The following is a 24,046-nucleotide window of genomic DNA, read 5'->3' as shown; positions in this document are numbered from 1 at the left end:
TGAGGAATGAATGGCACAGGCAAACAAGACAGAGTCAATAAACTTGGTAGCTAGGAAAGAGCGAGAATCTCCAAGTCTGTCAAATAATGAGGTTATTCTGTGAAGCCATGCTGAATGGTGCAAGTTTTACTCTGGTTTTGCTTTCTTCGTTTTATTTCTAGACATAAGGCACTGACAGCATGTCCATATGCCACAGCCTCTGTTCTTGTAATGGTTAAAGGCTCTTCAGGTCAAGGAACTTATCAGAATGATTTTTTGGGAAGTCTTCAGGCACCTCCATGTCTACTGCAAGGTAGACTAACCCGGGTCAACCTTGGAGCTCTCTCTGGGCCCTCTGCTCTCTCAGCTGTACACCTAAACTTGTGGTTCAGGCGTTGCTAGCCCAGATATTTTAGACAGATGGCAGTGACACAAGGTAATTGTTCTGCAGCACATTCCCCTATACGTTACTGCTTGTTGCAGTGCCCTCACTCTGTAAGTAAATCTTCTGAAAGGTGGTGAGAAACTATGTGGAAAAATTTCCCTCTGGTTACTCATCTCTATCTGATAGCATTTGTCTATCAGCTCCAGAACAGCAATATGTCAGTTTTACCCTAGCAAAACTCCAGTGCTGGATACATTACTTAGCATCTTACAGGAAGGCCAAATTAGAGCTTGCTGTTGCAGCAGGAGGTTAAAGGTACACCTCCAGTGCTGCAGACGTGTGGTCCCGGCTGAGTCTGCCTGTCTGTCAGCATGATGCGAAACAAGCCCAAATTCAGTTATGCAGAACAATAGAGTCCTGTCACTTCCTACAGTGAGGCCTTAGACATATCACTTCTGACACGGGAGTAGATTAGTTTCAAAATATTTGTGTGGCAATTGGGGAACTTGTCTAAACATATCACAGGAATCTTGATTGATCTTATGCAATCACTATACCACCAAATACCTCACGTATGTGAAGCTAGGGCTATGTCATCTTTCAGACTGAGGACAACAGAAGGTCATTAAGTCATGTGCACACTGTCAAAGGAGACTGTTTTCTCCATTCTTTGGAATGGGTAGGCCATTTGGAGAGTGGAAGATCCCAGAGCAGAAGAACAAAGATACAACTTGTGAAAGCATTAGACTGCAAAAACAAAGTTCGAGAGGAAAGGAACAGAAGCATGTGGTTTCGTAGCACTCAGAGTTCTGAGTTAATAGTGAGACCAACAGAAGAAGAAAATTTGTTGCATGGGTGATTGGAAGGAGGGCAAGAGAGAAACTCATTCAAAGAGGATATCTAGATATCCTGAGAGGATCTAGTGTTAAGATTGAAAACCACCCCTAAGTGAGGAAAGGTGAGAAAATAAATACAGAGAAGTATGTATGAGCCATTTGTTGTTTTATAATGATACTGCATGCGTGTAGACATTGCAGTAGCTGAAATAAAGCATGCCTGTTGATGGAGCTCATACAAACAGACCACCTGTTTGCTTCAACTCTTGTGTCTTTTTGAAGAAGTAACTGTGTGTGCAGAGTCCTTGCAAGTTGACCTCTTAAAAAGCATTTGGCTAAAACTGTGGAGGATGCAGTTACATTGGACTTCGAGCTTTTGTTTCAACTAAGGGTAACAGAGCTGGAGCAACAAGATATGTGCAAGAGCAGCCAGGGGGGAGGCAGTACTGCTGTCTGTTCAAGCCAAGGGAAGGTTAAAAGCACAAGCCAGTGCTCTACCATGGTAAGCATCCAGCTGAGGAGCATGCCAGGGTATGTATGATAAGTTTTCTGGAGACAGGTTGGTCTTTCATTTAATGTTAGCATTTTCTAGTCAAAGGGCGCACCTGCATTTCCTTGTCAAATAGATCGGTAATGTTAGACATCTTTCAAAATGGTGGTTTCCATTCACTTTTTGAGACAAGATTGCTTTAAAAACCCATAATGATTTAAAAAGAAGTTCCTGTTAGCTGTGGACACCACTTTAAATAAGACTTGTGCCATCTTTGTCTCTGTGTTTTTATATTGGAACTTCCAGCCGCAAACTGCAAGGGTTCAGAAGTGCCTCACAAAAACAGAGACCATTTTCTTATTCTTCATTTCAAGTTAATTGGGGGGTCTAAGCTGTTTTGATTTCAAAATGAAACTGTGTGCCTCTAATTCTCTGCATCCTGTTTTTAGTAATGGCGGTGCTTGATTCCTGAATTTAATCTGTAGCAATTCTTGTCTTTCACAGTGTTACTGTAACCTTGCTCAAGTAACCATGGAGGAGAGAGAGTTAGTGTACTGCATTTGAGTTGAAAGTTTATATACTGGTTCAGGGTTGCTGATAGATGATAAGAGTAACTGTTTTAACACAGTGATGCTCATGGGGAGTTTCATAACAACATGAAATGATACCTTACCTGGACATGCTTGCTAATAAATCTAGCACTTAGTGCAGGCTGAAGGTCTTTAGGAGTGGCTGCTCCCAGAACGTAACCAGAAGAGTGTTCATACCTCATGAACGTGAAATGGATCACAAACGCTTTTTTAGCCAAACCCATAGAATTACAAAAAATCGTTGATGTGGTATAATACCAGAAGAATTAAATAAATAAATGTAGTTTTGTTTTAAATTCATTAATTTATTACTACATTTTGACTTTCAAATCACTGCATTTGCCAGGGCCCCATTTCCCTGAGTAACATTTTGGCTGTAGAGTTTTGGTTCTGCTCTCCCAGCATACCTCCAGGAGCTGAGATTTCCAAGGAAATGCAAAATCTAAAGCCTGAATAAAACTAAAAGAATTAGTAACACTGGAAAAAATCCTACGTTTCCCCCTCACCCCTCTCTGATGCTGTTCTCTACCATAAATTAATGGATTCCATGTCAAATGAATTGCAAGCGAAAACTTAGCAAGAGGTGTTATTTACCTTGCCACATATGTTTGGGATAACTGGCAATTCAGTGATATCCCTCCATACTTCTAAAATCAAATAGTAACTCTGAAAAATTTGAATTCCTGTCAATGAGATCAGTTCCTGCCTGTGTGCTACGCACACAGCCGCAGCTGTTGGTGGTGCATGCTGCAGAGACTTCAGAGGTCCTCTTGGCCCTTGTCGAGGGCGCAGAAAAAATATGGGAACAGCAGTAATCAGCATGTGCTTGCCTGGCAGCTGCTTTAGTTTGCAGCATGGTGCAGTAGCTTAAAAGTAAATTGGTGTAAGTTGCAGTGCCAGGGTATGAGCTGTGCTGGCTGAGGAACTGGACTTGGTACCTGCCGTGATGTGCCAGCTGTGGGTGTAGCAGCTTCCTGCGGAGGGGCGGAGAGGACGTCTGAATGTGGCTGCATGCTAGGCTGGTGCATCTGCGTCTCCTGTGATTCAGAGTTCAGTCATATAGTTCTCAACCTGGTCTAACAAGACACTCCTGGCTGGCACATGAAGTCATGGTGCCAGCTTCCCCTTCCCTTCCCCCTTCCCATCCTAGATTTCAACAGGTTTTTTGGTACAAAAGAGACTTGGTTGTACCCACCTGCCAGCTAACTTTATTTTTTTTTGATTGTGCTGTAAAAAGAAGCGTTCCTTCTGCTTATCACATTTGTACTTTGGTTATAGTGTCAGGCTTGGGCAGATTAATTGGTTGTAGCTTTAGCAGAGCTGTCAGAGTATTTAACCCATTGGAGAAAAATTACCTAAGCTGATGATAAACAGGCTTTAAACACAGAGCAATTACTTAGTGTTAACAAAGCACCATGACTGCACACTTTGTCTAAATGCAAAAAGCAAAGTCTTATCAGTGGTTCAGTTTGCAGGAGGACACTAAAAGATAACCTTTGTTTGTGCAAATACTTACCCGATAAGATCATCCGAAAGGGAAGGGATGAAATTTCTGGTTCTATCTTGAGTGAAGGTTAAGCTTCAGATTACAAAATATCAAACAAAAAAAGAATAATAATCACAAACGGAGAATGCTCAATTCTTTCTTGTAGTTGGACCGATAGTCTCCAATGGAGGGTTTTTTCCTGCTTGCATTGATTGCTTTTATTTCTAGCATATAACAATAAAGCAATTTTAGAGACCTTTAGCCAATAGGACTTTGGATTTCATTGTTCACAGGAACTGGCAAAGCTAGAGGGCTGGTTAGTGTTGAACTTGGTTTGTTCATTGCAAGTTTAACCCTGACTGGTAGCCAGCAGCACAGCAATGCTGTGACTCACAACTGTTCTGTTCTGCGTTCATGGTGAAACTGGTCCGGGTGTTTCCAAACTGTGAGAGCTTAGGAGGTGCTTTTAGTGGGACGTGCACTCAATACCATTTGCCTCTCAAGGGTCACAGGTCACATTCTGAAGCAGCAGAGGTTTGAGTTTTTATTGTGATGAGTCTTAGCATCTTGCGTTTGACCTCTGTCTAGCTCGCTCCAGTTTTTTTTCTGTGTTAAGATTTGACTGAAAGGACACTGTTTGTTGAATGCTTTTAATAGACCAACTTTAAAAAAATCAGTTTGTTATAGCACATTGATCAAAAGATTTACAAAACTGACATTTTATTTTGCTTTCAAATAACTTATCAGAAGTTTCCTATTGGGTGTTTGTAAAGGATCTTTATATGAAGGGAAAAATAAAATGCAAGCACTCTTTGGTCATTTTTAATCAAGGCTTTATATTAACCCAAGCATGCTCAAAGCTCCGTCTCACGCAGAAAGTAAATACGTATTGTCTAATCAAATGTTTCTAAGCATAGTTATATTAGCCTGCTCTGTGGTCTGTGCCAGACTTTTAGACATGAATGTGATTTTAAGTTGATTTGGATGCCATGTCATACTTTGTTCGGATGTTAATGCCCCATCTCGCCTGCTGTATGCTACTGACTTTGGTGTTCTTTGGCCACTTTTGGTTGCGGTTGACAGAGGAGATGGCTAAGACATGATGTTCCTACTAGTTACATGGAAAGAAGGGTATGGGTCAAAAGCAAGAGCCTCTGAATTAGTCCTGTGTGCCCCATACTGAAAAAGACTTTATATAAGCCATCACCTCTTTAGGCTCCGAGAACCTGCAGACAAGCAAGCCACTGGAAAATGGCTGTCATTGATTTTCTTGCTCACTGGACTACTTGGTCTGTGTCTTCCTGCTCGAAGTGATTTGCTTGCATTTTGTGATGAGTTTTTTGAAAATGTGTTTGGAGTTTGATATTCTGGTGCCTCTTATGCTCTTGTTCCCTCATCCACTAGAGGCTGACAAAGCTGGCAATAAACAGACACATTTTTGGGAGGTGGCTTCGCAAGCCACGTTCAGGTAGCTGTTGAGTTTTATTTTTTCTTTCCAAATGGGACTGATAGAAGTTTTATGGAGAAGATCTTAATTGCAGACCTGCAGCACAGCAAGATATTTTTTCAGAACAGCTGCTCAGCTCACCACAGGTGTGATGAGGGCATGTCGTTTATATTTTAAATGATCAGGAACTGAGCTGCCTACTTTTAGGCAATTTCAGTGGTTTCCCACTCATGGAGCTGCATTCTCTCCACCTTTGGTGATGTGAGCAGGTGGTCAGGGAGTGTTTTGCAGGTCCACATGTGTTGGGAACCATACAGGAACTGGTCCGATTGCTTCGTAAGAAATTTTGTAGACGATGTTGTACATGTGAGCTCTAGCTGCTCAGCTGTTTTTCTGTGGCCCACCACAACTAAATTGTGTTTTTTTTCAAGTCGATAGAAGGACTGAAAATCTGAAGCTGGACCAGTTTTCCTTACTGAGGGTTTTTTAATGCCTCAGTTTCCATGGCAATGGAAATAAGCACTCCTCTCACCTGAGTGCTGGGTATGTGCGTGTGTATATGTGTCTTGCATAAGACTGGAAGGGCAGTGCCTACTTCTTTTCCTGGAAACAGATTTGGAAGGGAGGAGGACTGTTGGATGCTGGCTCTGCAGAGCTGCTGCTGCAAGCTAACATATCTCGGGAAGGGGGACAGGTACAGGGAGAGGATGACTGTCACCAGGGCCTGTGCTGGCTGAGACTCCCCAGTCAAAGGAAGTCCATTGATCATGAGTTTGCTTTTCATCTGCACACTTTTTGTTAGGAGTTAGAACTTGCAGGAAATAAAATGCAGTCCTTGAAGGCAGGGGAACGTGATGTTAGTCATTGATATTAGTCGTTGACAGTTTCTGCCTTATGGGCTGTTCAGGCTATTTCCTGAAAAAGGAAATCTTTCATTAGCTAATTATTTTCCTTAGCAGTGTTGTAAGGGCATCAGCAAATAATACAGTTCCTGGCAAAGCTGCCGCGCTGTTTAGTGCCTGCCTGTGTGATCAAGGGAGAATGATAGGGAAATTTTAATGAAAGGAGTTCTGTCAGAGCTGAAAAATACTAATGGCTTCAAAATGCTGTTCAGAGTTGACTCCTTAGCAATCACTTTTCATAAATCTTCTATGTGCAAATGAGGAATCCCAATGTCATATGTTGATTGTTTTCTAATGATCTTTGACATTGTGCCAAATGTATTATGAAGGTGTGATGCAGCAGAGCCACTGAAACATATTCATCTCTAATAGGAGCAATGGTATAGTGTACAGAACTGAAAGGGGAAATGCAGTATCCCAGTGAGACAGCAGCTGAGAGTTAGGTGGTTAGATCAGATGTGCTTGGTGACTCAGGAGGAGCAAGGGCACAGTTCTGCTCCAGAAGAGTGCCGCAAGATTGACAGTGCCCAGCTGTCAGTGCCTTGCTTGCAGGACTCTTCTCTTCCCACCACAATAAAGATTAGATTTTTTTTCAAAAGCAAGGAAGGAGTATGAGACTTTGTACCATTCAGCTGAACAGCAGGGAAAAGTCCTAGTCCCTCCAAGACAGCTTTGAAAGCATCGGTTTAAGGTAGTTGTTTAAAACAGCTAATGGAGTAGAATGAGCCGAGGTGCATCTGTTATTTCTTAGACTCAGCGTTCTGTCAAAGACTGCAGTTGGTACTGTTATCCCTGCTGATCTGTGTTTTATCTAATTATGTTGTCACGGGTTCTAAAATCTCTTCTTTGAGTTCCTGTGTACTTTCTCATTAGTCCCATGTCATGATCATGTAAGTTCAATATCCTTTCACTATCCTTGGTTTTCTGAACATGTCCAGTGGTCCTTCTGTTCACTGCCATTCAGTTCTACCATTACAAACCAGTGTTTGCCAGAGCTTTGTTCATGCATTTAGTAACATCAATAATTTTGTTTCTGTATTGCCACGAAACTACATGATTGTAATGTAGGAGCTGAGTTTACAATTTCTTCTCTAAGCAACATGTAGTATAAAATAGTTGCACCTGTTGAGATATTTAGTTGCTTTTTTTGCAACAGTGATGTGATTTTTTCACTCCCCGTGATACTTCAGCATGGCGTTATGTTTGTTCTGTGTGGGTGGAAAATAAAGCTGGCCAACTGGTTGTTTCTCTGTGTGCGCACACAAAGATAGACGTTTTAATTAGAAGTACTTTTTCTCTTCCTGACATTTTTATGACAGGTACATAGGTTTTCATAAACTTTTCTTGCTAATATCCACTTACCTTTACAAGGTCCGTTTTTCTCTGTAATGTTACTTTTACACAGTTTTTCATTTTACTGCAAGTCACTCTAATTAGGACATGTCTGTTCAGGTTTCTGTGATTTAGCTTTACTGAACAGGTCTGTCAGTGGATAATCAATGGTCTTGCCTGAAACCTTGGTTTATGTAAGGAAAATACGCCTTTCTCAAATAAGTCATTATAAAATCTATACCAATACATAACATTTCTGTGTGCAAAAGGGAATTGATATCAATCAACTTAATGTTGGAAGAACAGTATCTGCATGACATTTTTACCAATATAGTTATTTCAGTTACAAAACCATAAATCACATCTGAAACTAACTGTAACAGCTTTCTAGCAGACCAGGAATCTTGCATTTAAACCCATAAGAAATACTTTTAATGTGTAGTTTGAGTTATTTGTGTTTATTACTCGGTTAATTATTTAAAGAAACAGCGTCTGTGCTCAGGATGAGCTTTCAACAGCTGTAAATGTCAAGGTCCATGCTTACCTGGCAGTTGGAGATGACATTGGCACAGAATTCGTTCTTACTGTGGAATTGTTGTGCCCATGAGGAAAGCTGTAAAAGTAGCTGGTGCTTACAGGGTGATGTAATAACAGTTTCTGACAAGCTCCCTTGCTGGCATCATTGTTCTGCAGTCTTTTGGTGGGGAGAGGAAATCTTTGAGTTTCCCAGTCAAAAAGGCGTGACACACATCCATTTTTCTTTTTCCAGGATCTTTCCCAGAGAGTATCTCCTCCAGCAAATCCATCTTTATTCTCTCGCAGACCTTCAGCAGGTAAGTTTCTTCAACTGATTCTACCTGTTACACATCAAGCCTATTCTCATCTTCAGTGCTAATTGTACATTCCCTCTTCTAGTTAATCATAGCATAAATAGCTTTACTTCCAAGCCATCTATCGTTTATAGTTTACTGTAAAAATGGGTTAACAGGGGCATTGGTTAGGGATGAGAGAGAGAAAGCCGAGAGCGTCAGTGTTGAAATGGGGCTGGAAAGAGACTGCAAAAGACAACTGTAGTCTGCAAGGAGAACTTTACTGTGAGAAAGTTTTCATCTGATCAATGAAGGCTCGTCTAAGACTCAGCGTAGAGGTGACAAGTAGTATTTATTTCTTTGCTTGAAAGAATAGTTACTCAGGAATTTATGCGTTTTTGCAGTCCCTAGTGCAACATGCTTATTTACAAAGTCTGCTACACATTACCACAAGAGGAGGAAAAATAAAAATAAAAAACCCCCCACAAAAACCTCAGCAAGCCTGCTACACAAAGTTAAACCATGCAGTGTCACTATGACAGATGTGACAATGTAAGCTGTAAACGTAGTGTGCCAGCAGAACATGTCTTTGCATTGATATTAATTGAACTAAGCAAGCACCTTGTAGTACATCTGCCTGAACAGCAGAATTTTATCATGTACCAGATTAAACAACACTAATTTGGCAAAAAATGCTGAAAAGAGAGGACTGAGAATCTAAGGTGAATGTGCTGCAGCACTGAGATGCACAGTGGAGGAAGCAATGAGGCAAGATGCTCTAGCTGACCTGGGCACATCTGTGTTCACACTCTAATGCCATTGCCAGTGATATGTAAAGCACATTATTTTAAGCTTCTTCCACTCATGTTTCCCTTGTCTAGTGGTGCCTTCTCTGCAGGATAACGGGTAGCATAGTCAGTTGTGGATGTTCAGTTGACACATGTAAGTTGAGGTAGATCAGATGCCCCTCAGAGCTGGAAACTACAGAACTGAAGAAAACATGGCTGTTGTTGGCTGGTGCAGTCACAGGGTAGAAACGATTCCATATATAAAATCAAAAGGCCAGTCATATGACGTGTAAAACAGTTTCCACAGCTTTTCAGCATGTTCTACTATCTCATCTTTAATAATCAAGCCATGAGAAAGCAAGCTACTTAACTCCAGAGCTGCAGTCTCCCTGGTGGGCCTGTCTATTAGCCCCCAGTGCTTTGTAAGCTGCTTAATCAGTTCCTGATGTTGGTAGTAGATGTTTTAGAAGCAATCAGCAGCTTATCAAGCACCCTGTGGGAGGGAGGGAGGATAGAAGTCACAATTCAGCCATTGATTTAGCAGTTCCCTTTAGCATGTTTCTTTGTGTATGCAAGACACCTTCTCTTCCCTTGAGGGCCCCAGCCCCAAACTGATCATATTTAGAGGCAATGTAATTTGATTACCATTTCTGCTGGTGTGGGTTAAATTGCATTTACCTTTTAATCTAGCTGTATCCTTGTTGTCAGCCCGGAGAGGGTTTTCCACCTTTTGGAGGCTCCAAGTTTGAAATCAGAATGCCTGTTTTTGTCAAAGTGGAACCAGAGTGGAAAGAGGAGGAGTGTCCCATTGAGAAAATGAATCCAACAGCTGGAGAAACACTAATATCCTTACAGCCCCTGCCTCCTCCTTAGTTTGCCCTTTACCACTGCTGTCTGCCAATTGCTCATCATTTTCTAGTGACCTGCAGTCTGGGTGTTTTTTAATCCTAAAAGTTTTCCCTCCTTTTGATTCCTCTGCTGCATATTTCCTCATATCCATGGACTGCTTTTACACTGTATCCTGCTGTCATGTAGACTGTGTGTGTTTGGAGAATTAACTAAAAGGTTTATTAAAGATTAATGGAAAGATAAGGCATGGTGAGTGAATTAGAAAAGCAGAGAGGGGTAATCTGCAGATATAAGCAACCTTTACCCTGGTTAGTCCCAGCGCAATTCTGATTTGTTTCCTAGCCAAGTTCTCTTTAAAGATCCTAGAAAACATGGGTCGTTTCCTACCAAGCAGCTGAGTTTCAAAAATGTAGTATTGAGGGTCTGTTCTTAGGTGCAAAAAGGTTGAAATGCCAGTTTGCCAGCAGGTGAAGGAGCATATAATACTATTCTAAAATGAAATCCAATTTAAATCTGTTTCCAAGCTTAACAGAGCTCTATGCCTAGACTTTATGGATGTGGCAGAGTACATACTTGAGGTATCTGATAGTCTGGGGGTGGTTGTCACTTGGATCCATTTGGACAGGGCTATGCTGGGGAAGACCTTAACCATGAGGTTAAAAGAAGGGTGGAAAAAATTGAAACAAGATGCCCTTAATTTTGGAAATTCACCAAATTCTGGTGGGGTAGTGGTTTTGCTAGTACTTTACTCATTAACAAGTGCTTGTAGTGCAGATGTGAGCAGGGCTGACCTTTAACCAGAGGCGGGAAGTGATGGTCTTTGTTTGTGTGTGCATGTTTACGTAAAATAAACACAAGCGCACACTTGTACCCCAGCAAGGTTTCACTGCAGACCATCGCCCCAGGGACTACATCAAAGTTTACAGCAAGTCTGTCTATGGGCATTCCCACAGGGTACATAGAATCCTCCTGTCATTGTTGTCATCTGAGGTGTTAGCAGGCAAGATAACTAACTGGGTGCATTTAGATCTAAGAAGCAGAAACACAAAGTGTGACAGCTTGCCTGTTCTGCCCCCATTGGCTACACTTGCTTTCCTTTCCAGCCCTCCCTGGCATCATCTGTGTAGAGAGTAACCTGCTCTGCATCACCCGTAACACGGCTGCATCTCTGTTAGCCAGTTTATCCAGGGCTATTCCAACCAATTAAATCTTTAAAGAGGGAGACTTCCAGTTGTTAGGAAGCAAACAAATTGCTCTTGGAAATTGAAATTGCTGCTTTTAGCAGACATAGTACACTGGAAAAATTAATTACTCTTATTTATATGCAGTATAGTCCCTGATCATGCAGTCACAGTCCATGGTAGCTTCACCCTCAACCTGCTGGAGGTGTGAACTCTGTTCACTGCTGACATTACTAATGTACATGTCACTAGTTTTGTGGACATGTGGGCACAGTTCGTGCAAGCTGGGGTTAAAAACTATCAATTCATTTTGTGTGACTATGGGGCTGCTTTTGGTGACACTAACAGTTTTTACACTGTGAAACATTGATTTGACAGAAGCTGACTCAGGCAAGACTCTTGCATTTCTTAGGAAAAGTAATTCTTGCTACTTACACTAGATTCCATATTAACGGGAGCTTTTAAAGTAGAAGACTTGAAGTGGCTGTTGTGACAAGTTCGAAATTCAGGTGTTTAATCCACACGGAGAGTTAACCTAAGTCTTACCTGGTTTTTATGTTAAATAGCAAGATATACAAGTGTACAAAGATTATTGCAGTGCTGGTGGTTACTGTAGAAACACTCTTAATCATGGCAATTATTTCATCCTGGTTGTACTACCCCCAAAATATATGGTAAAATAAAAAGGATCCATGTAACAGTAAAAATGGATGTCAACGATGGAAATGATGAGCGAGCTAGGAGATTTAAAAAGATGGTGATTTGGAGACTTATTTACACAGAAACACTCAGAAAAAGAAATTGGAGTGACAAAATATGAGAATTTAAAATGATGAGTTGAATTACATTGAATCACTGTGTAAATACTGTTATTCAAAATATAAGTGGCTTTTATTTGGTTTATTTCCATTTACTTTGGAAGTAAAGTGTGCTAAATTATATTAAGGCCATTTTCATTGTGAATGTGTATGTCCATACAGGGATTTAATGTAGTATAATTTATCCATTGTAAGATTGTAGATAAACTAATCTGTTAAAATTTAATTAAAATATCCATTTACTTCAGATCAACTTTCCTGACTTTCTAGCTGTAGATGAACCTACAAACAATGTGAATTACGGTGGAGAGAAAGGACAAACAGGAGAGCCCTATTCTCACAGTAATATAGCAAAGGTCATACAGCGAATATGAGATACTCATAAAAATCCTTAGTGGAACTGCTTCTTTGCAGAACACAGAGCATGAGGAACTTAATGCCACAGTAATATTAGTGAGGCCAAAAGTTTATAGTCTTTGAGAGGATTAAGTATCCATAATGAGAATGTCCACAGTTCCAGTACGTAAGATAAAGAGATTATAAGGTTTCAGAATAGACATATTATTTACTGAGGGGATTAGGAAGATGTCTTCCCTATTGACAGACGGATCAATGATTTCATCTTCCTCTGACGTATATAGTGCTGATTAGCACCTGATAAGGTCTTGGACTAGGTGAACAGCTGGTCAAACAGAAGCATTCCCAATATGAAAATCTTGATGTTTCTGTTCAAGATTTTGTGCATATAAGGTTCCCTGACCAAAATGTGAGAAATAAAAATGAACTTCAATGAAACACAGGTTCCACCTAATTTGGGCCTAGCATATTGTTAGATCAGGATTAGAAAGCCTGAGAAGAGCAAAGAAGTTGTTAGGTCTTGTTCACTTTTCCAGGCTTTGAACCTATACTGTGCTTTCATCACGCCTCCTTTTCCAATGGCAAATGTGGGTCCTCCCTGTATTTTCCTAGAAGGAGATGGAGGATGAGATTGGAGATGCTCTTTTTAGCGTTTTTGCATGTGCGAAACTTTAGGTTGATTTAGACAAGTAGTTTCACGAGTCCCAACAATAGCAAAGACTGCAAGGAGGCGTGGACTTTTTTTTGCTCTTTACCTGCTGTTTTTTTCAGAAGAAAAACTTATTTTCTGATCACTCAGTCCTCCTAAAATTGCTGAGAAATGCTCAACTTGGATTTATAACATACAGCCTGATGACTTCCAGGCCCGTCAGTGGTGGTGTCCTCGCCCAGCAGTTTCTTTTTATTCAGGAGTAAATAGGATGGGATGGGGCATCTAACCCACATGCCTGTGCTGTTGAAAGCCAGTAGTATGTATGTAGCTGTGTTGATTGACAAAACTGGGTTTTGGCTGACATACTTTGGGCGTGCTCTAGTTTTAGAAGTCTTAATGGGATAGGTGCATGATGAGCACCCCCACCCCACCCCCGCTTTTAACGGATATAGAGATAGCTGTGAAAAGCATTAGTGCAAACTCAGTTATATCAATGAGAAAGTCTTTTGCTGTCATTTGTTTCATTCAGTGATTCAGTATAAGCTGTATCAGTTTAAACTTTTATTTACCAAAGACGTTTACCCATGTAGCTGTACCAGCAGATCCTTTTAAGTTTAGGCAAGCCCTTTTTTTGCTTGAGGGACAGGAGGTGGCAAATGAGAAGGAGAATTAGGTTCTTGGCAGGCCTGGCTGTGCTGAGATGGCTGAAGATTTGTCTGTCGCAGTTCTCTCTGGGAGTTTGCTGTGCTCAACAAGGGCAGCAAAATGCCCTTGGCACATCTGTGCCGTAGCTGCCACAGTTCAGCATCGTAGTGAAGACATTCATTTACATCCCGAGCCTCCGAAGCATGGGCTGACGTGGCGTGTGTGACAGAGATGCAAGTTGTGCAGTGCATTACTGCCAGTATTCAGCTGACCACAGGTTGGAAGAAGTAGTTCAGAGTAGACCTGGTTCAAAACAGTGGTGGATTTTAACTGATGTCAGATACAGCCCCTGCTCTTCAATGTTTGGTAGGAGGTAGACAGAAGCAGATGGTTGTGTGGGGAGGTGGGAGGCGTACACATCGTTAATTTGTACAGCAGTCCAGTTCTCATCCTAAGGCACATGAGATCTGGACTCTCTTCCCAGCTCTGCTGCAGGCTTTCTCTGACACACGGGACAAGTCATTTTTAATGGGACTAGGGTAAAATGGATCCCACTTTACTATGTGTGTGTTTAAAGTAGATATCCTAAGCACAAGTAAGTTCAAAAGAGGGAAACCAGCACTTTGGAGGGGTAGTCTGTCTGACCTATTTTAAATATGTCGTGCAATTTAACCTGGATAATGCTGTACTTGAGCTATGTAAACATGCATCTTGGACCATAACGACACAATGCTAATAGCCATCTGCATGTCCTTCCTTTTCAGCCTGTGGCTGTATGACTGTGGTAACTGTATTAGCAGAAGAATAAGAAAATAGTCCTAGGATGGGGAAAACACACAATATACATTTCCATAAATATTAAAAGGTCTGACAGCAAAACAGCAATTAAACATCTTGTATACTTTCCTGTGGCTATGGCTCCTTTATCACTCACTTCTGTCACTCCCTGGAGTTTGCTTGCCTTTCAGCAGGACAGGAAACTTCAGGTTAGCTGATATTCCAGGTGTGTGTATAATTCCCCAGAGTGCTGACAGCTCTGCTTGCAATTAGTGGCAATGGCAGTGATCAGTTGCTGTCCCTCAGAATGGCTCGTGGTCAGGCGGGGAGCATGGCAGAGCTGGCCAGGCTTGCAGGTGAAGAGCTGGCCAGGAGTGTTTTGGCAAGTGGCAGCTGGCAAGACAAGTTCATCAGAGTTGGGTGTGTTAAAGTCTTGGAGGCAAAGTGTGGAGATATAGCAAGATTGTTAACAGATATTTTTAATAGCAGAACTGGTTTTTGCACTGCTTGAAACTAGAGTTTTCAACAGGGCTTATTAAATACATGTGGTGTTTTTCCATGTGAATATGTAATCTAGTCCACTTGGGGTAAGTGTGGCTTTTTAGAACAAAATTCTGTTTAAAACAACCCAGCAGTGATGCCAGTGGCTTGCTAGAGCTTCTGAGTTGAGATCTCCAGAGGTATTTTAATTTTTTCAGCCCCTAAAAGAGGCAGTAACAATATAAGCTACCCCTTTTCTACTGCTTTGTGGTTACCAGGTTTCTTCTGTTCTTTTTTTGCTGCGCAGAATTAAAGTACTCCCAGTACTGGAGATCAGGGTTAACAGTGTGAAAGACTGGGCTCTAACCTCATTGCTGTACTTCACATAAAATGTCTGTTCAGGAGAGGCAGGTGGATGTATCTCAAGGAGTAACATCCCAAGAAACTAAATTTCCCGAGGAAACAAAATACTGTCTCAGGGCTACCTGCTTGGATGAGAGAAGAAAAGTGGGTTTTTAGAATTTTTTTTTTAAATATACTTTTTACTCACAGGGGTTTTGGTTTGGTTTTTGTTTCAGAGTAACCCTAGCCCTTTTATTGATATGTTGCTTTCTTGTTCTAAAATATTCAGAGGACTCCTTAAAATAGCCTGAGCTAGTCCCGTGCAAGGCAGGAAAGTTTCTAATTTTGTGATACCACTCATGAAATAACGTCTTACTCAGTGATCATGTAGAGTCAGTTAATATCTCTGCATGCAATTGCCTGCTTAATCTTAAAAAAAGAGGGGAGGGGAAGCACATAGTTACTCTGTGCCTCAATGCGTATTTGCTTGTGTGTGTATTTGGAGTCATGTATGTTTTTAAGCTAAGGAAAGTGCTTTCTGTTCTCTACCAGCCAAATTCCTGGTACTCTTTCAACCTTGTTTGATTAAAACAGCCTTTAACCTTTGCTTGAATACCTGTTTCTTAAAACAACCTATAATTCATCCCTGCAACAAGAGTAGGAGAACTTGGGGTGTGATAAAATTGACATGTAGCTGCCTGGAAACCTTGGGGGAAGGAGAAAGGAGGAAAGATGCTTGAAATGCAGTGAGTGTGAAGGCAGGAGCTGTGGGGCTGCAGTCTGGTTGCAGGGCTGGCTGGGGAGCTGGCACAAGTGATTTCCAGGCATGTTGTTTATACTGAGACAATTCCATCTCTCTCACTTGTGTCAGCTTGCACCCAGAGACCTGCTGAAATTTCAGACTTTTCTTCCTTTCCATGAGAGGAGTGGGGGAGGCGTTGGAGGGACCTTGTCATCCTCTCTGCCTCCTGCTGTAAATTCACTTGGACTATCACCAGTTTGCTCCTCTCCCCCAACCAATATAAAAATCCGTCTTCACTGTGCCCCCTGCCTGTATGTGCTTGTCACAGATTAGCAGCATTTGCTCTTGACCTTGTTTTGTTGTTCTTCTTCTTCCCAGTGCCTATTATAGTTAGTGGCTAATTTGTGGAATATCACTTTAATACCAAATTAAAGTGCAACATATTGAGTGGTCTGATTTGGAAGGACTATGAACAGCCAAGGGCTCTGCCAGCGGTGTGGACTGCCTGGTTCAGAGAAGTCAAAGGAGGCTGTGGTTTCTGTTTATTCAGATTCTCACTCATTTCTGCTTTAGTTTGATTTATTTGGTGGTTGGTTTTCTGGGTGTTTTTGTTCTTCACGGTGTTTATTGCCAGGTTTCCATTTGGGATGTTCTCTGCCCTGTGTGGGTGATGAGTTAGCACAGCACAATGTACGGCTGCACACTGTTGCTTTGTCTGTGTCAAGGCCAGTGATGGCAAAATGGTGTCATGTGTGTCAGGGCCACCAGCTTGTGCTCGTGTCAGCAGTGGCTGAATGGAGTCCCGGGCCTCACCCACTCCTGTCCACCCTGCTGCCACCCGTACCACAGGCTGAACAGGCCTTTGGGACAGCCGGGGACCTGCAAACACTGTGAAGGGAGGAGGAGAGAGAGGATGGGGTGGTATCCCCCTTTCTGTTGGCTGCCGGGATTGTGGCCCATAGCATGGCTGTAGCAACAAAAGATGGGGCTCTCCTGAAGTACCTGCTGTGTTCTTTTTAATTTGTGTTACAGCAATGCATAGTGACTGTTCTAGTGTGCGTGCATACAGATACTAAGAAATCATTCTTCCCTGAAGTCACTTGCAATTTAAATAAACAAGGACAGCAATCTGGAAGAGATGACTGGGAGTCAAAATGGAGCAAGGAAAGCTGACCAGACCAGTATATTGCAAAAAAGATGGTGTGGAGCTCAGATCTGATTTCTGCATCCCTGGGGCTTTTACCTCATGATCATCCTTCCTCCTTCCATTTCCCTTTCCTCTGAACTAAAGATTAATTGAGCATTGAAATCATAACAAGAATTTGCGGTGTTAAGAATTGGTGAAAGGAAGGGAAAAAATCCTCAAGGAAGTTAGCAGCCCACAAGCATTGTGTGTTCCCTGGATATAAATGACTAGGAACTTCCCAGCCAGGCAGTATGTTTTCCCTTTCTTTTCTCTGCAGCTTGCATTATCCTTAGCTAAGCATATTGTAGCATGCTTGTCTCTAAGTCCACGTTTTCGTTGCAGAAATCCTGACCCTGCTGAAACCTTCTGCGAGGCGGAGATTCCATTTACCCTTTGCGCTTTAATGCCCAATCTCCATCTTAATGCGGAAAATACCTGCTTGTTCTCCAGTTAGCAAATAGGTGAAGGCAACCGTTGTAGCTTTCCTGCATCCCAAATCTGCTTTTGCTCTTCCTGGCTTGTGACAGAGATCACCTGTGACAGAGACGGGAATGCGTCAGAAAATGATTTCTGAAACAGATTACACAATGCAAGGATAGGAGGTAGACTGTGAAACAAAGACAGTTGACTGCAGCAAAAGAGATTGGAGGCAGGCATTAGGAAAAACTTTCCAGCTGTTTTGAATGCTGGAGTGTTGTGGAATCTCTGTGATGAGAAGTTTTTAAGCAGGTCAGTCATCTGTCAGTTGGTTGTGCCGCAGGGTGAGGAATAAACTGGAGGTTTCTAGAGGTGTTTTTTCTAGCCCTATTTTCTTATATCATTCCTAGTTCTTTCAAAAGCATATTTCTTGTCTGTCCTGGAGGTGAAGAAAGATTCCTGGGTGTTTTGTCCTCCCCCACAAAGCTCCCACTGGTGGAATTTGGAGGGTAAGAAGCATAGTGAGGAGCTAAACCAATCTAGTCAGAAAGAGATTTTATTTTCCTTTTCATTCAGTCCAGGAAGAACATTCTCTGTGGTAGTCTGAAGTCTAGGCAAAGCTGGAGTTTACCTCTGAGGTTGTTAGCAAAATACTTGATTCAGACTAGCTGCTTCTGGAGAGGTAGAAAGAAAACAATCAGGAAGAGGGAGAAACCTTGACTTTGGAGGATGGTGGAAAGCTGTGCAGGAGTGTTGACTGCTCCTTCAGATGGCTTCCATCTGCCAGCCATGCTTGTGACACTAATCCCAATAATTAAAGGACTTTATATCCCTTCAGTGTATATAATTGGGGATGGGGAATGAGCTTCATGTCTACCACTCCTTCTGTTTTCTCAGTGCCTCTTGGCCTTTTCATGTCTCTTCTGCATTGCGTCAGTGCCTCCTGGCAAATTCTGTCTGTGTCTGTCGCTCAGATAGAGCCAAGCATGTGTCTGGCCTTGAGAAATAATTGCAAATTTTGTTCTGTCAGGAGGAGAGGCCGAGACAATCCTGTTGAGATTTGAACCTGTAGTTCAAGGTGTTTTAGGGATTTCATATCACTTAACCCATCCCCTCCAGGCATCACTTGTGTCTGACATGTAAATCAGATTGCAGGAAGAAGTGGAACGGGTTGCTTAGTGCTCCAGAAAATGGTTACAAGGCAAGCCTGTGTCTTTAAAGAGGGTGCCTTCTAATAAACGTTATCTGCAGGGAAATACACCAGCCCCTACGTAAGTAGTTAATGTTACTGCTTCAGTGTTGGCTTATAAAACAACTCTATCACCTCTATGACGATAATGATTAACAAGCTGATTTACAAGGGTGGGGTCAGAAAGCCATTTGGCACATTTAGCTTGTCTGGCAGTGGCAGTGATATGGTACCTGAGTTTTACAGTATTTTCACCACTTTACCTGGAATACTAAACCCTGGTGGGGGAGACTCTTAAGCAGAGCAGTAGCAACAGATACTCCTCTAGGAGGATAATAACCAGGGTTTCCTCCTGTGCTTCTGGTACATGAAGAAATTACAGGTCCAGATCTGAGAGCTCAGGAAAGTTGGACACGCTTCTGCCTCCCTTCTCGGTGTTTATTCCCTGATCACTTTGCCACAGTGAAGTGACTGTGTTCCTAGACACGCTGTTACACGATGCCTGTGGTTGTTGGCTGTCCCTTATGTCAGACTGGCAGAATATACAGTTGTAGGTAGATTTCTTTTCCTTCTTTTAGATTCTGGATAGCTTCTGTTAAAATATCCTTCATCTGTTGATTCTCCATTATCTTGGATCTTCACGTAAGAAAAAAAAAATCATTCTTTTTACCTGCTTCTGATTTTTCTTTCATTATCATATGATGGAAATTACTCAGACAAACAAATTAAATCTAACAGTTTTTTTAATCCAGAAACCCTTGATGTGGTTTAGCATACCATGACACTTTTCAGAATTTGGACTTCTTAACCTTGGCAGTTCCTCACATTGGGCAGAACAGTGTATCTGACAGCTGTCTGTCTTGACAATCCTCATGTATGTGATCAAAGGTATTTATGATCGCCATGTGGTGTAAACATCCACTGCACTTTTAGAAGTTGGTAAAAACGCCCAGAGAGGGTGGGAGATTTGGTGACCGTCACTCAAATTCACAACATAGACTCCTGCAGGGATGGAGGTCTTACTCTGTACCTTTTACTTCTTAGCTAGCATTGTTGACGGGAGCCCTGCCCTCAAAACAAACACTCTCTGCCCTGAGAAATGTCTGAAAACTGTACGTTTCTTTCTCTCCTGTACAGAAAGTTCATCACGTCTGATAGATTTCAGTGTTGATTTATGTGGCCATGATGCAAAGGTTGGTTATTTCTGTGGACCTGGTCTAGTAGATGGGTGTAAGGCTATGTAGGCATTACTTGAAGAAATAGTGGATTACAGCTGGCTCATTTTTCCTTCTCCATCTGCACAGGTCCCCTCTAGTTCCCCCTAAAGCCCTTGTAATACTACCTCTTTGGGAATGACAGAGTCTGAGTTTGGAGGGGACTTCCGTGCTCACCTTGTCTAACCAAGATTTGATTGCTTTTCAGTGACACCCAGTCAGAGGCTGCTGTTATGTCTTTTCTAACTTGAGCAACTGTCAAGGACTGGAACAAATTCTAACTAATACTAAACTGTATTAGGATTTTTTGGTGCATTTTTTTGTCTTGTTCTGTTTTCCAAACAGAAAGTTGTTACAGGCTGTGAGTTTAGGTTACCATCTCACTGGATTAGAACTCTCAACAGAGATGAGAAGTTCTGCTGCTGTTACCTTGACCACTTTTCTAGTTTGGTTTTAATATGAAAACATATATATTGCAACACTGTACTCGCTACATTGCTGTCCCATGGGACTAGTTTGTGCAATTCTCCTTCATGCTAGTAAGTATGTTTCATACAAGGAGTCTTTGTTGACTGAAAAGGGAAGACAAAGTGACTTGACTTCTCTCTGCTGTGTGTAATAGGCAGGAGTTTTGGATCCCCTGTAATGTGCTGCCTGGGAGGAGGAGGTTTAGGGGCCAGGCTAGGGCTAGGGAGTGAGGGCATTCAAAGGTGTGCTTCTACAAGCGTTGTGCTCGGCCCAGAGAGCTCCGATGAGGGTTGGGGTCAGGACAGAGCTGTAGTTCAGCATTTGTCAGAGGTGAGGGGACTGCCTCTCCTCCAGTGCAGGGCAGCATTGTAGGCTCAGAAGTGTGTTGTGAAGGTGGGGCACAGGGATACCAGTGAGAGTCCCCTGGGAACATGTGCTGCTCCTGGAAGTTGTCTGTGGGCAACAGCCCTATTGTGCGCATAGCTGCATACTGAGGGGGATTTCTTTGCCTGTGGAGGATGCTGTGGTCTATGGCCTTTCCAGTTCTTACTCTCTGGAGACAGCTGGCTGCCCACTTGTTTCTGAAAACATCACCTTGATAGAGTGAGGGAACTATAAGTAACTTCTAGTCTTTGGATAGAAGGATTAGGAAACCTCTGGGGGCCAGCAGCCCTCCTGATAAGTAGAGAAACTTTGACACATTGCCCTCGTGATCATATTAATCTGATGTATCCAAAGGGATTTCAACTTGTACCGTAGCCCCTGCTGCCTTTCATCTGCTCTGTCTTCCTGCTGAATCAGGAAAAACATAACCCAGTGCATGTGCGTTGTCTTCCTGCTGCCCAAGGCTCTCACAGCCATTGCCAACATTGGCTTGTCTGCTAGCCTTCGGCAGTCTCTGTATTTCCTCCCCACCTCACTCATAGAGAGCGTGATTGTTTCTTTGGATTTATACCGCTACCTAGCTGAACGGTAGCACAAAGATACACAGAGGAGAAAGTATGATTTACCTTTATTCATAACTTTGACTTGTATGAAAAGCTGCTGTTCTAGAAATCATCTAAAATAATTGTCCCAACACCCCTTTGGCATGTGTTCAGGTACGGTGTACCCCTTTGGTTTCTTCCAGTGCTGCAGACAAGTCTCTGCCTTCCCCTTTTGCTTTCCAGTACCACCACAACTTTCTGCAGGACTTCAGCTTTCCCGAGCCGGGTGCAGGAGGCTGGGCAGCGGGGTGGGTTGCTGCTCCTGCTGGCTCTCCTGGCTTCTCTTCTCCTCTCCCCAGCATCTGCAGCTGTGCTCTGGCCGGAGGGATGCTTTCTGCAGTGTGCAGTGTGGGCAGTGAGGCTGTCCAGGAGGCTCCCTTAAAACACAGTTGGTCCCATTTAGGGTCGGAGATACGTGGCAGTTGGTATAAAAAGGAGTGTTCGTTTAGTTGGTTTCAATTGTAAGTGCTTTGAGGGCAGGGCCTGTCTTTTATGTGTTTACATGTGGGTGTGTGGTTTTTATACAATTCCTAATGCGAGACACACAGTTAGGAGCTGCGGTATGCAAAACCGCAGCTTTGTGTCCTGTGGTAGCTTAGAGTAATGTTTTTCCGGATCCACAGAGGTGGACAGTGGTTCTGGTCAGAACACTGGGGCTATCCAGAGAGACAACTTGTTTTGGGCCTCTCAACACAAGGGTTTTCCTCCTGTTGTCACCAAGCAACGTACTCCAGTATATTCTAGGTGCAGCAGTGGTAAGCTAACTGTAAGAGCATGGCCCCATGTCCAGAATCCTTTTGGGATGGATTCCTTGACCAGTTTAGGAAGAGAAAGCTGCATTGCACCTTCCATCAGCTGACGACCAGAGGGTTGGACTAGATGACCCACAGAGGTCCCTTCCAACCCCTACTATTCTGTGATTCTGTGATCACCTTTCACCCTTAGTTTTGGACAATGAAACAATTGCTTGCACTACAGAGAATTTGGATTAGAAAACAGACGTTGCTCTTGAAGTGTGCTGTAGGTAAAAGAGAATCTGCACTCAGCAAAATTTTAATGTGTTTTAAGCTTGATGTTCTGTTTTTTTTCTTTTAGAGGCAAGAATGTATTTTTAAGCCTTTGCAGGTGCGTGTTGAGGCTGTATTATGTTACAAGGAAAAGTCAGTGGTGAAATTTTTGGTTTCTGTTCCTTTGGCATACTCTTGTGCTAAATTACCACATTTCTTATAAAATGTGATGGACTGTTCTGCAGCTTGTAGTGCCTGATTTCACAGTTTCTCTATTTTGTAAACTTACTTTGTAAGCTTATTTTGTAAACTGGAATGTCCTTAGGAAAGGTTCGGGTCAAAACTTAGGAGCGACTCCAGCAGTGAGAACAGACGTGTGCTGGGATGGACTGCGTGGGGGCTGTGGAGTCTCCGTCACTGAAAGGCTTTAGTAACAGATACAGCTGTAAAGAATGGCAGAGGTGTTGCTGGCTCTGCCAAGACGGCCTCCTGAGGTATTTTTTTTCTTCCTTGCCCCCTCTGCCATGATTTCGCTGATATTGGGATAATGCATTACATTTGTTTAACACAATTCTGTTCTTTAATCACTTGTGTTTCTTTGAAACTCAAGATCAGGTTCCAACATCTACTGGGAGAACATCCTGGGACTCTGCCATCACGGTTCTGGGATGTCTAAACCAACTGACTCTGGGCCTCTGGCTGTCACAAGAGAGTGCTTAGGAGAAGTTTTGATACCTTTGATTACATGTCCTACACTCCTTTTCCCAAGCCATAAAACACTCACTGGGGAAGTGTTACCATGAAACTCCTCTTGGGGACAGCAAGTAGAAATCTTTCTTTTGCTTGCCAGGGTAAATGGAGATGAGGTTTTTATTCTTGTTACCTACAAACACAAGTGAGAAAAGGCTGCAAGGAAAAGTCATATCTGTGCACAGCCTTGAGGTCTCTGATGAAACAAAATGACACAAAATTTACAGATGCTAAAAACAGTGATAACATCAGTTTGATGTAGCATTTTGTCTTCCTCCTATAATATAGTAAAATGGCCTGTAATGCACATTGCAAAATTGGCATGCATGGCTCTTTGAAGATATCATCTTCATTCTACGTCTGCAGTGGCCAGAGTTACAAGCCAACCCACTACAGTGCTACGATGAGCCATACAAATAAATAAATAAATAAACAGGGACAAATAACACCAGCTCGTCAGGGGCAGCTGCCCACTCAATCCACCTTGCTTAGGTTGCAAACTCTTCAGCGTAGGAAACCTTTTGTGCCTTGTACAGACTTAAATTCAGCCCTGGTGCTTAGGAAGGTAACAGATTATGTTAGTTTTGTGTATTATATTATAAAAAATATGACATTTAACTTTCAAGTCTTTGCTGACAGTAACATTAGTACAAACTTAAAGAGTTTGTTTGCAGCTCTGTCTTCAGCCTTGCATTTTAAATTGAGCTCTTGTGGCCCATCAGAGGTGGTTGCTGTAGCATGAAAATGCTTTGGAAAAGATGTTTGTATTGTGGTTTATTTATTGTATTTGTATGCATATTTCATCTATTAGTGCTAAATGGCTTTTTGGAGGGTGATTGTAGCCATATCACTAGCTGGGTGTCTTCACTGTATTCTTTCCCACTGGCTGTTGTATACTGTCAGCTTTCGTGTCTTTCCCCTACTCCCAAGCTGTTTGGCTTT

The 24,046-nt window shown here is 42.3% G+C and overlaps 1 protein-coding gene across 3 annotated transcripts in view; it reads left to right on the top strand.

Annotated features, from left to right (window-relative positions):
• PLEKHM3 (pleckstrin homology domain containing M3) overlaps positions 1–24,046 on the top strand; it is a 91,489-nt gene that overhangs the window by 45,507 nt on the left and 21,936 nt on the right. For all 3 annotated transcript variants that reach the window (XM_075431161.1, XM_075431162.1, XM_075431163.1), the window contains exon 6: positions 8,217–8,280. In XM_075431161.1, coding sequence (XP_075287276.1) covers positions 8,217–8,280 — 64 coding nt within the window. The remainder of the gene's footprint in view (positions 1–8,216; positions 8,281–24,046) is intronic.

This window comes from Opisthocomus hoazin, chromosome 9 (assembly GCF_030867145.1).
Source record: "Opisthocomus hoazin isolate bOpiHoa1 chromosome 9, bOpiHoa1.hap1, whole genome shotgun sequence".
Classification (NCBI taxonomy): Eukaryota; Metazoa; Chordata; class Aves; order Opisthocomiformes; family Opisthocomidae; genus Opisthocomus; species Opisthocomus hoazin.
This window is presented reverse-complemented; position numbering and strand designations above follow the sequence as displayed.